Source organism: Pavona decussata, unplaced genomic scaffold, assembly GCF_977016875.1.
Source record: "Pavona decussata unplaced genomic scaffold, jaPavDecu1.1 SCAFFOLD_258, whole genome shotgun sequence".
NCBI lineage: Eukaryota > Metazoa > Cnidaria > Anthozoa > Scleractinia > Agariciidae > Pavona > Pavona decussata.
Genome location: NW_028145661.1, coordinates 709999 through 727218, shown reverse-complemented (window position 1 = coordinate 727218; position 17220 = coordinate 709999). Strand labels below are relative to the sequence as shown.

General features: G+C 37.3%; 2 protein-coding genes across 4 annotated transcripts in view; one reads left to right on the top strand and one right to left on the bottom strand.

The window, feature by feature from the left end:
• The first annotated feature begins 3 nt into the window (after positions 1 to 3).
• LOC146456345 (N-terminal EF-hand calcium-binding protein 1-like) lies at positions 4 to 10170 on the top strand. Its single transcript, XM_085093263.1, has 14 exons — positions 4 to 71; positions 149 to 173; positions 551 to 659; positions 1433 to 1458; positions 2188 to 2285; positions 2619 to 2675; positions 3282 to 3361; positions 4328 to 4425; positions 4644 to 4723; positions 5102 to 5155; positions 5539 to 5648; positions 6349 to 6426; positions 8304 to 8395; positions 9027 to 10170. Exons 1-14 carry the CDS (start codon positions 27 to 29, stop codon positions 9053 to 9055), a joined length of 981 nt encoding a protein of 326 aa, XP_084949389.1. The 5' UTR covers positions 4 to 26; the 3' UTR covers positions 9056 to 10170.
• Positions 9998 to 17220, bottom strand: part of LOC146456344 (septin-7-like) — a 25258-nt gene continuing 18035 nt past the window's right edge. For 2 of the 3 annotated variants that reach the window (XM_085093261.1, XM_085093260.1), the window contains exons 13-14: positions 16646 to 16812; positions 9998 to 10987 (exon numbers count right to left, since the gene is read on the bottom strand). In XM_085093261.1, the coding sequence (XP_084949387.1) occupies positions 10918 to 10987; positions 16646 to 16812 (237 nt within the window). In that variant the 3' untranslated portion in view covers positions 9998 to 10917. Of the gene's footprint in view, positions 10988 to 15395; positions 15456 to 16645; positions 16813 to 17220 lie in introns of all 3 variants that reach the window. The other variant, XM_085093262.1, reaches the window with a different exon arrangement.

Here is a 17220-nt window from a genome sequence, read left to right as displayed (position 1 = left end):
CTCCACAGAAAAGACGGACTGCAAACATGAATTCGAAGGAGCAACCAGCGGGAAGATCAATTTTCTTGGATGTATGTGATCGTTTGTTGACAAGTTCATTTACAAAGTATGCATTACTCTGACGCACCGCTTTTCCTTTTTATTGTAGGTATTTCGCAGAGCAGATAAAAACGGTTAGTGAACTACCCTTTATACTTGCCCAGTTTGCCGCCCAGTTTGGCTCTTGTCATTAAATGTCAACAGAAGACTCCAAATATAAAATTAAAGCTAGAGATTTGTAATCTTATGCTTTGCAAACTTATAAGCAACAGATTTAATCCTTAAGCTGTGTCAGATTCTTAGGAAGTTTATAATTTTTCAAACGATAGGAAAGCTTTAAGCGTTCTTGTACAATATAGTGTGCTGCAGAATATATTGCGCTCAATGCGAAATTAGTTGGTTTTGTTTTAATTTTTCACTTTCTAACCTGTCACGTACACTTTATCCTTGTTTCATTCCTGAAAATTTATAAAAACGACTCTTTTGTTCAATTTTTTTTGCCGTAATGTAGATGATGGTGCCCTGTCTTTGGAAGAATTCAAAGCATATTTTAGTGATGGAATTTTGTCCAATGATGATTTGGAGAAGCTGTTTCATGACATAGATACACACAAAACAAAGTAAGCCTTGCTAACTTTTTTGCAGTACAAACTATCTTCATTCAAGTTCAGTCTTTATGTTTGTTTTATTTCAAAACTCCTCTATCACAGTTCAGGAGGATCTAGACCACCCAACCTTGTTCCCATTTCATCCTTTGGTGGGATGAACACCAGTTACCCCACCCCAACCTTTGAAATACATGTAAGAGCAAATTATCCAGACTTTGATGGTTAGGATTCCAATGGTTGTATCAAAGTCAGAAAGTAAATGGAGATGGAGTAACTTGAATTTTTTTTAAAAAAATTTTGAGAAAAGAATTAAAGTTTGGAAGTTAAATTAACAATTATTCCAAGAGCGCACATTGGATCTGAGATGATAGATAGCCAACAAGACGCGTAGCGCCGAGTTGGCTGTGATCATCTCATATCCAACAAGCGCAAGTGGAATAATAGCTTTATTAAAAACAATCAAGAAATATTGCTAGATCTTACTGTTTTTGCTGTGCAAGAACAACCAGCAGACAATTTAATAGTCACCATTTCTCGGCCATGACCAGTATAATGGCTCATATACCATAGCCATTAAGCCAATCAAATCCCTCGAATTGCATTATACATTGATCCAGTTTTTAATAAAAAGAATTATTTAATAATTATATGATCAGTTAGGCCTACCAGTTCTAACAAGTGGAAAGCAACACAAGTTTGCTCTACGTATATTGTTATTATTGTTGCCTTTTTATCTAAAAATCACAAAATTATGATGTTTTTCTTTCTTTCTTTTAATTTTTTAGTAATTTGGATACGTCTGAACTGTGTGGTATGTACTGTGAAACTTGATTTCTTATCATAGGAACTTTCATGTGCATTCATCAGAAACACACCTCCAAAACTGGTATAAAAATACATGCAAGTCATTTGCAGTGACTGTTTGATATAAAAAAGTTATATTTAACAGTAACTTCTCCTTGTCTCATAAATTATTTTAATGAATATTTTCAGTGCATTCTAATGACAGAATTGAGAAAAGCAGTGTTAAGTCACATTTTCGGTCATTTTTCATTTTTGCATTACATTTTTCTCATTTTTAAATATTGCCCACACTTTGTTCCATAAACATGGGTGGATAAATTGAAGACTTTGTCCCAAAAGTACTGTGAGTGGTTTGTGTAATTCATCTTCACCAGAATTGGTGGCCCACAAAATAATTTATGTGTCTTTTGAATTAATAATATTATTTATGTAACATTATTGTCATTCCACCATAGAATGACAGCTCTAGCATTTAATGTTCTAAAATATATCAGTCACTACAAGGATTGCTAAATGGTAAATGCAAGACTTTGTGAAGCGTTGAGACTAGCAAAAAAAATTTCTGTTTTCCTGAGACTTTCCAAACCTCACAAGAGAAAGTAAAAACTCTGAGACAATTTAAAATTAACTCTGAAAAAGATGGACATGGTAAGACCTGTGGAATTTGACAAAAAGTTTGCAATCTTGACCAATTGTCACCCAGACATTGAGAAATTATTTTCTTTATATTCATTAGATTATTTCATGAAAGAGATGGGACCTTTTTCACAGATCTTTGCTAACCTTGAAAGTATGAACCAAGCTGTTAGCAATGCACTACTGGAGTCTGCAAAGGTATGTATAACTAATGTTCATCCCCAGCCCCCTCACTTTTTCTTTCTCCCCTAGCTCTCCCCCCCTCCCCAATCCCCCCCCCCTACTGCCAGATTATGCCTGTCATGCAGGCTTGTTCAGCTCTAAAGTCTCCTCACATACCTCTCTTGAACAAGAAAAGATCCTTTAAAATGAGAATTCAATACTTTTACTATGTTACAATAATCATATTATAAGTAACAATGCCACAAAAATGTAGCTCTACAAGTCAGTTTTTGTTGCTTATAATTTCAGTCTTTAAAACTTACTAAACTAATTAGTTAAAACCTCAATGATGTTCCTTTCACATTTTAGGCATATCCTGACAAGTCCTTTATTGGAAAATTTACTACAAGATTTCTTTTAAATGAGGTAATATTATTTATATGTAATTTTGTACTTTCAGTATTACAAGCACTGCTTTATTTTTATTGTGCTTTCGTTTAAAGTACTGCTTTCTGATTCAAATTTTACATTTCCAGATACATTTTTATTTATATTATTTCGACCATTTTGGATATAAAGGATGATTACTTACTATTAATATCTGTATGTTCCAGCCAATTCATGCTTGTAATAATATTATTGTTTAAATTGTCAACTGTCTGTGTAGGCAAGATGTCTCATTTTTTGTTATGTTTGATGAAGGAGAATGCAAGCCTGATCTTGTGTTGTGCTGGGTAGCCTGTGGCATGTGTTGGGTTGTGTGGGTTTTGTGAGCTTGGAAAAAAAATGAGATTTCTGTTGCGAGGGTGTCCACAATAAAGGGAGTTGACTGTATTCTGTGAAGATGATGATTTTCACGACAAATAAAAGCTGCCTAAAAATTTAAAAAAATGTTAAAACGATTATTAGTCAAATTGAAACAAACAGGTAAGGGCCCAGCATAGCTAAATTTGTGCTACACTACATATGTAAGGTATCAAACACAATCCTTTAATCTATGATTACCGCTAGTTTTTTATTTATACTGTGTAGATACAAGGACAAATGGGATGCCTTGCACATCATATAAATGCTGCAGTGGACAAAATTGATGAGGATGAAACAAAGCAAAGGTGAATAGCAATTCTGAGCAGTTTCAAACAAATATTTCAATTTTCGTTGAACAAAGGTTACAGTAGTGGTAGATCTAGGGTAGCTTCAGGCTCCCTTTATTCTCAGGGAAGAAATTAACAAGCCACAATGGCAAATTATTCTAATTAAAGGTGGATTTCCACGGTCGCGTAAATTTTACGTGCGTACAGACGTGAATTTAGCTGGCTTTAAGTATGTAAATAAAATAAGAAGCGATGTATGAGCCACGTGCGTAAACGTAAAAAGTTGAGTGCTCAACAAAATGAGCCACATGGCTCATACATCGCTTCTCATTTTATTTACGTACGTAAAGCCAGCTAAATTCACATCTGTACGCACGTAAAATTTACGCGACAGTAAAAATCCACCTTAAAGCTGAAACTTGAGAACTCAATCTGGGCCAAGAATGGGCTGCCACCTTGCCTTTCCTGATCTTCCACTGAGTTCTGATTTTGTTGTTAAAATAATATTATGGTTGTATTACTGATGCTGAGGACAGATAGGACAGATGTTGTCCACATTGTTGTTCGAACATACGCCTCCTGTGAAAGGTTTAATACCACCCCCCCCCCCCCTCCCCCGCATCCCTGCACCCGCTTCCCTTGATCTTCCATGTGGGAGGATAATTATTTTCTTGATCATAATTATACCGCAAGACCTTTGCTTATGGTACCTTTCGGCTGTGCAAAAGTTTCATTTGAAGTTATTTTCGGAAAACTTTGTTAATTTGACAGATTTTTGTAGTAAGTGATGATTTAATAAACTTTTATTTAATAAGCTGCCTTAAGAAATTTGTTCAGTTTATGAATCTCAAGACTTATGTTAAACCATCATTTGATTGTACCCTAAAATTAGAGTTTCATTTTCCTGGATGCTCTAGAATAATTTGGTGTACCAGGTAGATGAGTATATAAATAGTAAAGTGCTGTATTTGTTATTTGGACAAGGCCTGATGTGTGCCAAGCTGAGGTCAGTAGTATGAATGTAAGAGGAGGAAGAATGAAAAGGAAAATGCAGTCTTTTGCACAACAAACAAGCATTGATGGTAAGCTTGAGCAAATAATCATGTACCAATGAATGGCCCGTACTGAATACCAGCCATTTTGTTTAATGTACGTGTTAAGAATTCTTGACAAAATAGTCTCCGTTGATCTTTTCATCTTATAGATTTGCAATACTATAAAATTATTTCTTAATTTTGAGGAGAGTTTTGCTGTCCTTTAAATTTTAATTAAAACATTTTTCTTTGATCACTATAAACAGCTAGTCAACAGGTCTTAAGGCAAGGTTTGTCTCTTGAAGTTGACCGACTGGGTGAGCTGATTGACAAACTGGAAAACAAGGTATATTTTGTCACTGCTTTCATTAATTTCATTTAATTTTGTCTCTGACAGCTAGCTCCTTTCATTTAAATACATGTATCATTACATGTGAAGCACTGAGGCCCACTTTCAGTAGTTTTTCCCTAAGCACTTTGCTGATTAATAGTTTATTTTTTTTTAATATTTTTAAGCATAACTTACCAGAATCATACCAGGTGGTCATTTCAGATATGAATTCTAAATACTGTACGAGTTTTTCATTATAATAACAAGGACTGGTTATTAATTAATACCAGTGCACAGCTGTATTAGATGTAGCTTCAAGGTGCCCATGAACTTATTATTTAATTATAGAACACTGGTTTCATTTATTTAACAATGGCTAAAATTTCATTGCAGGTCAAGTTTGATGTTATTGATGAAGAGGAAGTGGAAGTTGGCAAAGAACAGTTGGTGAATGATAATTCAATCTTTAAATTTGTCAGAGACCAGAGGCATATTATTTTTAGTGCTGGGAGCTTCCCAACTTAAATGTCTGGATTGCATTATTTTTATTAAATTAATACTTAAAGGGCACATAGATTTCAAACATTCTAACAAATTTTCAGCTGGTTCAGTGTTGGTAATTTAATAATAACATTATTAAAAGCTCTAAACATTAACCATTCTTAATTTTTAATAATCTTACCACAGTGACTTTAAAACAGGCACTGTTAAAATTCATAAATCCCATCCTTTGTGAGTAACATACACATTCATGAATGTAAATATTATAATACATTGTATTCTACGGCAATCTATAGATGTTGGAGTATTCATCTTCTTTAACTTTTCAGGTGATTCTTGTCTCTCGGAAATTTCAAGTTAATTCAAAGGCTGGGAAACAATTTCGCTCAAACCTTAAGAGTTACCTAGCATCAACCTCCTTGGCAGAAGGCTGTTTACAGTAAGTCCTGCATTATTTTGCCTTGAATAAAAATGTTGTTGGGTTAACAGTTTAAATTCATAAAAGGCTTGTTTTTAAGGTTTTTTTTAAGGTTTTTTATTATTATGCACTATTTCAGTGGTTTACAACAAAAGGAAATTACAATATATAAGAAAAGTAACATAAATACAGCAATTAAATTACATAAATGTGAAAAGTAAAATGTGCGCAGTGACCAAAGGAGCTTAGGCTTTCGAGCTTTAGGCTTTAGGCTTAGGCTTTATGAGGAACTAGTTAAGATAACATGCAAATACTGAAGTCAAGTCTCAACCAACAATTTGTGGTGGCACGAGTATTTTGATTCAGTTTGTTGGTTGCTGTATTTTTATAGTGTATTGGTTTTCACTCTAATTTGATTCAAGGTTCAAGTAAAAAAATGTTCTTGTAACTTTGACCTACAGAATTACTCATATTTACATCATGAGACCTGTAGGACCCACCTCACGGCATGTTTAAACATTGCTGTGAAGAAATTCTTTTGCCTAAATGTCTGCCACTATGAAAATAAATAAAGTTTTGAACATATATGTAGCAAAATCAAACAACGTCGAGCATTGAATTGTATTACTTTTCAGTACCTGTAGCTTGTTTTGTTTGAAACAATAATATAAACCTAAATAATGTACATGTTTACGTAGTACTTTTCCCTCCATGATTGCAGTCTTGGGGTACGTACCATTAGTGGAACAAACACATTTGTGGTTTATGAAATTTGGACAAACAGTGAAGATTTGAACAGGTACAAACTAAGTAACATAATTATCATGTAATACTTAATGTTATAGTTACATTAATTAGGACAGTGTACATTAAGCCTATACTGTATGTGGTGTGTGATGGCGGTAGCTTTTTGGTGTGCATTTAGATAATTTATTGTAAGAGTGAAGGACTCAAGATGAAGTGACTGCAGATGGGCATGAGGTTAGGGTTATATCATAGTTATGTAATGTGTTGCCATCTACCTGAACTTGTGTAATTTTGTCTTGAAATTTGGTTATATAGTAATTATAGGTTTGGAGCTCTGGGCAGCTGCTGACTCACAATCCGGACAAAAAAACAAACATTTTTGCAAAGTGGATCAGCAGAATTTTTCCTTTTTCAATATATTGAGTGTCAAAAGTAATTTGTTAAATGCTACATGTAAATGCTAAGCTATGTGTCTGGTTCAAGAGAAAGGCTTGCACCATGAGTTTCTCACAACCTACATGTATTTTAAAAGTTAATTTAAAATCAATTGCTATGCACTGCAACACAAATTTCTTTCAGGTAAAAAATCCACTATGCTGACAGTAAACCACTTTAAACCACTATCAGATTTTGGTTATATTACCCTAAGTGACTTCTGATAAACTGCTAGATTCTCCCTCCAAATTACCTTGTGTTTCCTTGTAAAAAAAAAAAAAAAAAAAAAAAAAGAGGCAGTGGGAGGGAGGGGGAGGGGGGGGGGGTAGTTTCATGCGAGATCAAGAGTCACTTCTTAGGACCTTCATCTATGCATCACATCAATTAGCCAGAGTGATTACTTTTGGTTCTGGTTTTTGTCTCACTCAAATTATTTGAAAACCAACAAAGTCATATACAGTCGAACCTGTATATAACGGCCAGCCTCGGGACTTGAGGAACTGGCCGCTTAATACAGGTGGCCGCTTAATACAGGATCACTAAAAATACTCACTGGGCGTTGTCTAATGTCAATATTAATGGCGTATCATACAGAAACAGTTCATGCAAGGGAACAATAAGACAATCAACACTCTTTCAAGCGACCAATACTTTAAACAAAGTTCAGTGCCAACTTGTAATTTAACGGTATAATATGCGTAACATTGTGTAAAAGTACTATGTAATAAATTGTCCTCTGCTCTTCTACGGTATACAGTGCTCTATTTCTATGGCTTACAGTTCACCACAAAATACCTCATTCAGTCATTTCATAGTTGTTACGCTCAATGTTCAATGTCACATGGCTGAAGAACAAGCTAATTAAAGAGGAATTTCTTGCTAAAGAGTGAACCATATTCAAAACAAATTTCTTTTAGCGTTCATGATATGGTACTGTACTTTAGCACATTGTGGACATCTGAAAAGCGTTAACGATATTAAACGGCCGAGTATCAGCTTACAGTAGCTTTGTACATGTTATTTCTTTATAGTGATGCTGGATCGCATTTTAAACACAATAAAATACCACATAAAATAACAAAGTCATATAGCTTAGCTTCCATTCAAGGGTGGCCGCTTAATACAGGTAAAAATAACAAAGAATGACAAACATAGGACTGCTACAGGGTGGCCGCGGCTGCTTAATAGAGGTGACCGCCTAATACAGGTAACAAGTACAGCATTTGTATGAGTGAAAAATCGGGACTTTGAAAACTGGCCGCTTAATAGAGGGTGACCGCTTAATACAGGGCCGTTATATACAGGTTCGACTGTAGATTGAAACACCGAGTGTAAGTACATCTCAAAGTATAGCTCTGGATTGCTCTGACGTAGGCTTTCACAAGTTCTAATAAAGTGCCATCAAGCAAATTGGGACAACCTAAACAGTTGTCATGACCCAGTTTGAGGAAAACAGTACAGACTTATTGCTCATCATTTTCTTTTTCTGGGCAGGCACTTCTCGTCTGATACATCCAAGGTATTTATGCATGGAAATATTGATCATATGGATCAGCCTGAAGAGTATCACAAGATGGCAGTGCCTGGTATGGTTCAATTCTTTAACTACCCGTACGGAAACATTTTATTGTACTAACTTTCATATGGCCCACTTACGATAAACTGGGTTCTGTCTTGATGTACTTGTAGTCTACTATTTGGTCGCTTTTGTTCTTGTCCATGTATATGGACCAAGACAGTACCTTCAAACTAGAGAATGCAATTTGAAGTCCCTTGTGCCGGTGTACCAGATGAGTGCGCAAAGACAGAACCATTAACTGCATGGTCATGATATCATTATACCAACAAAGCTCATAGTTGAGTCATGTTCATTGGTCAGTTGATCAGATGATGGCAGTTGAGCTATTCAAGGGTGGTCATTGAACGATGTTGTGTGGTTTGTCTATCCTTAGACAAGAAACACCACTCCACATCATTACTTCCAAGTCCACAGGTGGGTACCAGCACACCGTGACGCAAAACAAACAATGTACAGGTGGGGTAGGGTGGGGGTTCAACCCTCTTACAGACTTGCAGCATCACATCCAGGGGGTAACCTTTGCATAAGTGGATTTGATTGGTTCTGATCGACCCACGTTTTTAATGTATGCCTGGTTGCTTTAATTGTTGCAATGGTGCAGTAACTGATGTGAACCTTTTAATTTGTTTTAATTTCAGCTTCTTGGTGGAGAGGACCAACCAGTTAAATCATCATTCTCTGAAGCAAGGGTTGTAGTACCCTGTTGGCAGTGTTTGTTTCTGGCAAATTGTTTTAAGCATGTATGAAGTCTTTCGTGTCTCTGGTTTTTTCGTGTAGTTGGCTTGATGGCATCCCCACTGAACAAGCCAACCACGTATAATTGCCAGAGATGTTAACGACTTTGTACATGCTGAAAAACTTGCCAGGAAGAAATGCTCTGCTAGCAGGGTAGGGTTGTGGCACCTTTGGTGATATTTTCACAATATCTATTTTTTCCCAGCATACTTTAGTGGTATTGAAGGATATAATGAATACCACAGATGCAAAACACACTGCACAATGCAACATAAAGAGAAATGCAACAATTGCACTATGTATAACTTTTCCTCTTTGTTGGCACTTGAGGAATCGGGCTGAATTACACTGTTAAACACAGTCAGATAGTCAGTCAGATAGTGAGTGCCCCTCCTTTTTTTAATCAGCAGTTTTCTTTAATGTTTTGTGGACTGCCCATTACCTGAATGCCTGGAGCAGGCTCATCATGGAGGATAACAAGGCAAAGTTTTGTTGTTGGGATTACAAAAAGAATATCTGTCAAGTCATCTTTATTTAAGAAGGTTGACCCTATCAACACTAGACTGGAATCAGTAGAGGCCCTGCATAATTTATGACTACTACTAATATATTATGAAAGAACATATCTATATGCACAATAAAAGTGAAAACAAACCCAGTAACCCAGACCCAGATGGTGTGTCATACAAGTACACACAAAAATTGTCATTGCTGTGCTGTTATGTATTACGAGTTATTGGTAGTTACTGTACTAGGAAGAAATAATGAAGGGAAAGACTTCGAGCAAAATGTAGAGACCTTTTAAAAGAAGAATCCCAGTGCATGAGTTCAAGGGATGTGGATACAGAGTAGAAGGAAAAATAGAACAAACAAGTTGTCTCTTGAGTAGATTACCTTTATTTTTATACTGTAGAATTAACATGATGAACAATATGAATATTTTGGCAATTATTACAAATACATTTATTTGATGACTGAGTTTAAAAACTTTGCCTTTTCCACAGACTATAAACTGTCTAGTTTCATTAAAAGTATTTTAATAAGGTCTCCTGCACGTAACAAATACGCATTTTTCCCTTTTTAAAAATTTGTTCCTTTAATAACATAATAATGAAGGGAAAAAAACTTCTCTAGTTATCTAGCTTATACGTGTTGAACAGCCTTAGTTTTCTTGCTCAGCTGCCATTACAGTTCTTGGGATGAAAGACTATTTCGCTCTTATACCAAAAAAAAAAATCAAAATATTAATTATACTTAAGTTAAAACAAATGACTACTGAAAAAAAAAATTGGAGCTCCTTTTGACATACCTTACGAAACAAACTATAACCATACAATGCCTTAAATGATAAATAATGACTGAGAAAATTCTTCTCAGTGTAAACTTATTAAAACAAAATTCGGAATTGTACTAGAGATGGGCTGTGGATAATCTAAGCCCAAACACACTGCACAGCACTGAATGCAGCAAGGTTGCAGCATGTATTTTGTGTACAGTTTTTTGTAATTGGTACACGGTGAACTCTAGAAGTTGTGCGCAATGTTGCGCCATAAATTCAGCTCTTGAATAGTGCACGCTATTAAACACCAGTTCCTCCAAGTACTATTTTTAAATGCCTCTGACACATGTCACTTCAATATCAATGGCAAACACGTTACCTTGTACACGATCAGGACATTCATGGCCTAGTTTGTACCTTAAAGGCCACCCCAATTCTCTCTCGTGAAACAACCATAGTCCTAATAAACTTTAAGTTCAATCCTATAACGTGTACTTTGCTAAAACTCTATTATTTTAAAAGAATCCTTTTTTCTTGTCTTTCTTTTTGTCCTTGTCCTTTTCTTTCACTACTCCATCTACGGACCTGCAAACAAAACAGTCCGGTGTCAGCTGGATTTAACCCTCCGGTGAAAACGTAGTTTAATTATTTACCATTACAGCAACCCCTCGTGTTGAGGATTATCAGCCGATGTGGTCAGCAACAAACAACAAAAAGACAAAAACAAAACTTAATGACTAGGTGGTGGGTAGTTTTAGACACGTTTTGGAATTGAACAGGATCAACAGAGTAAAAACAACTGGAGGCAGGGAGTTCAACTGAACTATAGTTGTAAGATAAAAGGACAGTCTGTGAGAGGTAGTAGAAGTGGAAATCGGGATGAAGGAGTGGTCATGGACATGTCTACTTCTCCGGGTTGGTGAACGCAAATTGTCGCCTGGCTTCACTGCAACTAAGTTGTTAGTGACCTTATAGTTTATTCCAGAAAGGCGTAAACCAAGCAACAATTTAACGGTTCAAGATTGCTTGAACGGCAAAAGAAAATATCGTCGCTTTTAGTAAGCCTTCAAGGCCAAGCTTGTTTAAAAAACCCGTTCTCAGTTTCCTCTCTATCCCTCGGGGATCAAAGGAGCCTGGAAAAGTGTCTCCTCTTTCCATCCTCCCAAAGAAGCAGAACTCGCGATTGCGATAAAATCGCTTGTCCCTTGGAATGGAGACCCGATTTTCACGCATTCACGAGTTTTGTTTATCTGTCTAATGGAAAAAAAGAACGGCCCGAAATCCTGCGGAATGTTCAGGATAACTATTAGTTAATACCGCATGTGCACTGATTTAGTAACCTTAACAATGTTGTTTTCTCACTTTCTCTTCGTTTCAAAGCGGCCCTGCTTTGCGCCCACACATTCCATTGTAATAAAACAACAACAATGGTGTAAAAGTGCCCAAATTTATTATTCCCAAAAACTAAGAAAGAAAAATTCACAGTGGTAGGTAATAGAAGGCATTCAGTGTTGTCCGAGACAGCTGTCACTTTATGGTCTTCGTCAGCTTGTCCAAGTGTAACGCAGTCCTAAAGTAAGTTTGGTAAAGGGAGATAGTTGCTAAAGATACTGTGGTGTTTCCTCTCTTGAGGGGTGAAAACGAATGCTTGGTATTTTCAAATGAGTAGCCCGCATGGCAGGCGCAAGACACAGGCAACGCGCGCTCCCCTCGCTTGGCGCGCGCCCGATTCCCTCCTTCCCTCCCCCCTTGATTTGCGCCTGTCACGCGGGCTATCAACTGGGTTGATGAGGTAAATTGCCCACAGCAAAGAGATACCAGAAGCTGACGGGCTAAGGTGCAAGTGCAGCATGCACTGATTAAATGTCGCCTTACAGCTTCTACGATGAGGCTGGAATGATACGATGCGACGATTATTCCTACAAACGATGACAGGACTCAGTCAAAATCAATTTCATTAGGTACTAACATCAGTCAGGAGAAAAGCAAGGTTGCAAGAATGTTGAACGCTTTGGAGTTCAAACGAGCTTTGGAAGAGGCTCTATGAGCAGCAAGCGTCTGAGCTTTGTTGGGAGATACTTTGGTAAAAGGTACTGAACAGATCAAAAGACTTATTGTAAACGTATATCCAGTGCTACAATATCATAGAACCACAAACAAAATACAAGCATTACAACAGCTTGATGATGATTGCAACAACAACAACAACAACAACAAGCAAAGGAATCACATTGACACAACCGGTGCCAAACAGAGAAAACACATCAGTCATCTCATCAGCCCGAACCTAAACTAAGTCATGTCTAAGTATGTTCGCTTGAGTTTGAATAGCACATTTTTCTCGAAGACTACCAGTGGCCCAGTTTTGTATCTCTCCTCTCTCAGGACTACAAAGCTCGCTCGCTTCGTTGGGAGATACGAAATTGCCTCCAGCAACGAGACGCGTCGCGGGGACTACACCAAGTCTATATCGCACGGTAAGCTTTGAACCAATGGGAGAGTTGAGAAAACACAAACCAAGGCACAGTCACCTTCAACAAGCGAAATAAAACCCCTTTCAACTCACGATTTCTAAGGTTAGCCTTCCACAAGAGGAGTAAGGAATGGATGAGGCATGAATACGTGGAAAGTGACTTGGAAAGGAATTCCTTGTGCGTTTTGAACTACAGTAGCCAGCCACTGTATCTGAACGCAAACAGAAACTCTTTTTCGTTGGATAATGTTTACAGTCAGTCTTAAACTCTGTTTTGTTGAACGATTTTTTAATTCCGCGCATACTAAGTGAAGTGGAAGCGAGGATGGGGGTGTCTGTTTTGATACAAGCCTCACATCTTCTCATATGTAGATCATGCTGTTCTTATGGTAACTACTTTGCATTTACACATGAAAAACAGTGAGCTTTGTATCAAAACAAGGCCACCACAAGCCTCGTTTTCAATCAAAGGCCAGGTCACTAAGCACTGCGCAAGTTTACTGTGAAATGTCACACTATTTAGATAGACTCTGTCTCTGAGACATTGACACAAAAGTTGGCAAACCGAGCCTGGGTTCTAAGGGGGAAAATAACAAAAAAATAGTGCTCACTGGATGATTTACTATCTGCAGATTATCCAAACTCTCAGCTGCCCCTAGACATCTCAAGTTGGCTTTCCCGCAGATGGAGTTTTAACAGTTTTAAACTTAGGTTTTATTATTTAAATTTAGAGTTTACTTTCATTAACCGTAACATGCACGTTTAGTTTTAGTTGTTAGAGGAAAGCATCCAAAGTTTACTCCCTTTGTTTCGTTTATAAGTTAGGTTACTGTCAGTTAAAATTAATACCGACCTTAAGCGGGTGTCTATGACGGCGGGCGGAAGTAAAAGAAGTTGCCAAATAACTTCCGGACAGCCGTCGTGAAAAGTTTCCCGCCGTAGCGGGATTGTTTACGACGTCAAAATGCCGAGTTTGCCGTCCCGTCTAAAACGTGAGTAAAATAATCCCATTTTAGGTCTTATTCGGCGAAATTCTTTGATACTTTCATTAGTTAAAGATTTTTCAATCTTAGTGGATCGTTTTATTGGAGTGTTTCATGAAGAGAAAAAGATTTTAAAGGATTAATCTCTGTTTCATTTTGTCGATGTTGGCGGGCTGTCGATGACCACATGGAAAGCCGCTGTGCCTCTGTCACGAAGCCGCCAATTGCAAACCAATAAGTTTTCTTTTTTTCTTGATGTACTGTTAGGAATATGTATTAAAGTCAACCATTAAATACCCTGTTTGAATTCTGTTGTGTTGTAGCTAAATTAGACGAGTCGTCCATCATCGAAATAACGAGTCAACATTCAACATCAATCTCGGCTCAGTTTGTTGACAACACAAAATCGAGCTTGTTTTGATCCAGATCCATCCAACAGTTTTGTATTAACAAGGAAAAAGGCGAGTCCGAGAATAGAAATCATCGCAGAACCAAGTTTTGGTCTATGCAACATTTAATGAAAAAGATACAATATTTCAACTATATTCCAAAGTGATAGTCATGTCGTGGCACGACATGATTATGGCTCTGGAATAGTGCGATGATTTCTATTCTCGGACTCGCCTTTTTAAACGAATTGTTACATTTGTTTTAAATCTGGTTTGGAATTGTCTGTACGCGTATTTACACGTTGTCTTGTTACCTGCATTGAAAATATGTAATTTTAAATGGCAGAATCTTTATGGAATGGGTAGAAGAAAAAGAAAAATGTGGATTTTTCGACTTATTTCAAACGTACAAGAGAAGAAATCTGCCCTCTGAAATTTCTCCGTCGTCGAAGCTTTCAAGGAGAGGGCCACGAGCCGATCTAAACGAAGCTATAACTACAATAAAAATTATTGAACCCTTTCTTCAACTCGCAGCCGTCCTCCGGTCGGTTTCTTAAGGTTTACTTTTCACGCCTTACGACGACGGCCTCTCCCCAGTTTTCCACGGTCATAGCTGCCGTCGCAGACACCCGCCGTCGTCGGATCTTAAGCTCCCTAATAGCTAGTTTAGTGCAGGTTTAAAGCCACCTTGGTTTACAACAGTTTCTTTTGTACGCACTCAAAGGTAAGTGACAGATGGCATATCCACATGCCAAGCGCACGAAATCTTCGCAGGAAGCAAGAAAAACCAAGCTCGAAGTTCTCTGCGAGGGAGGGAGGGGAGGGGGAGCTACCCCAAGGTCAAAGAAAAACAAGAAAAGAAACACAAAAGCACTTGAATTATAACCTTTTTACAATTTAAATGTCACGTTTGGAAGCTTTTAACATATGGTTTTCACAGGAATGTTTCAAACCTGAATGCAAGTTTAAAGCAGGCTTGAATCACATTTTACGTGCTCTTGTAGTTATGTTATTTGTGCTCATCAGGTGAATTTTCATTGCCAAACTGGTTTAAGGACTTGAACAGCACCCTGAAGCTGCATGTGCCCGGGGCTAACGTTTATCTAGTTACTAGAATGTTTATTTATCATGGTTGCAAAGGTCAGTACCTTGTTGTTTGTTTCTAGTTTTAAGCCTTTGTGAAACCACACAATGCGCCTTGGAACACTCTGTCAGGTAAACAAATGATCATATAGTTATTTCCTAAGCTTGTTTAATCAGTTGCCAAGAATGCTTAGCAGGGCTGGTCAACTCGTTAGTCGTAAAATGTAAACTGATAGCGATATTAGTATATGGTCTTAGTGCCACTGCTTTTTTCTTTTGGGATTCAAATGATGGCAGATACATAACAAGCCCACTTACGAGAAGGATTGATTTTGAACTTGTCATCAAGATCGGTGAAAACCAGTTCGCTTATCCAGTCAGACCTTTACAAACATTTCCTTAGGATATGGATGAGATAGGCTTGAAACTGTTCATAATAAAGTAGGTTTCACGCGAAGCGCACACAACACGACAGACAGACAGAAACAGTCAGCAGGCGAGGCGCATTGAGTTTCCACGTAAATTTATCTTATTCTATTTCACTAGAAGTTTTTCCTCCGTGTAGCTAGTACAGAACCCCGCAAGCATTACTATGCTTTTATTTATTCGTGTTTAAGCAAAGGACCCCTCTCTCTCTCTCCCTCTCTGAGTTTCTCTCCCTTACATGTGCCCGTGGAAGGTGCCAAGGTGGCGTGCATTATGGAAAATACAGTAAGTGCCCAATTTATTTCGTTTAAAATAACTTAATGATGTCCTTAAATGTAACGTTCAGAGAACTTTTTAACCTTAAAGGACTTAAATGGCGTCATTTTAATTTAAAAGTTAGTTTTATCTTTTTTATAATGAAATTTTAGTATACTTTAGCAAGTTAAATTGTACAAGTTTCGAATGGGCAATAGAGAGCAGGCAGAGTACAAACCCATTTTATACCTGCAGTAAGCAATCCTAAGATGTCTGGGAGAGCACGGACAACACAGTTTCACTTCCTCCAAATTCCACCGAAAGAAATTCTGTTCATAAAGTAATTGACTTTTTGAACAAAATGAAGAACGAAAACCTTGGAAAACTCCGTAAAATTTGGGGTTGGAGCAACAAGACAAAGTTAACGACAAAGTTGAAAAGGTAAACACTACTTTTAAAAACAACTTTACTATTTTCTCGACAGAAAGATTTGGTTTCAGCACATAACCTAGAAATGCTTTTACAAAAAACCACCAGGTCCAAATCAGGAAGCAATTTCAATAAGCACAGTGTTTACCTATGTTGTTGTTTTACACTTTTCTACTTGTACTGGTGGATCTGGTTAAACACCTACTTGAGTGATCTGCTGCTTGAGTCTGACCGCTCAAGACCTCTCTTGTCGTTGCTTTTCTGTTCTTCTTCATATTGAGCTTTTTCCTTTTCAAACTGTTTTCGCTTCTCCTCCAATTCTTTGTTCTGTTGGTCTAGCTGTTTCCACATCTGCTCATTCTTCTTGGCAAGCTGTTGATTAACAATTTTTTTTCCATTGAGTAACCGTCGTAATGCGCCTTCACACCACAAAATCAAGTTGCTAAACTTGTATTGTCAGGCTTCAAAAACTTAACCAACTAGCTTGATGGCAATTCATTCTCGAAACTTCTCTTTGAACTTTGAAGTAAACAGCACCGATTTAACAAATGATCAAATGATAATGTACGAGCTTGCCAACCCCTAAACGTTGTTGAGAAAGGTGGTTAGATAAGATCAGTTCTATTGGTGATCATGATGTCAATTAGCAGGTTTGTACTAGCTAACACAAGTTGTTGTGCGAAGGCACCTGTACACAATTCATAAATCATACTTGGAAAGAATCATCATAAGCTGCGGGCAGGATTTGAGAACACAACCTCCAGAACAACTCTCTTGTCC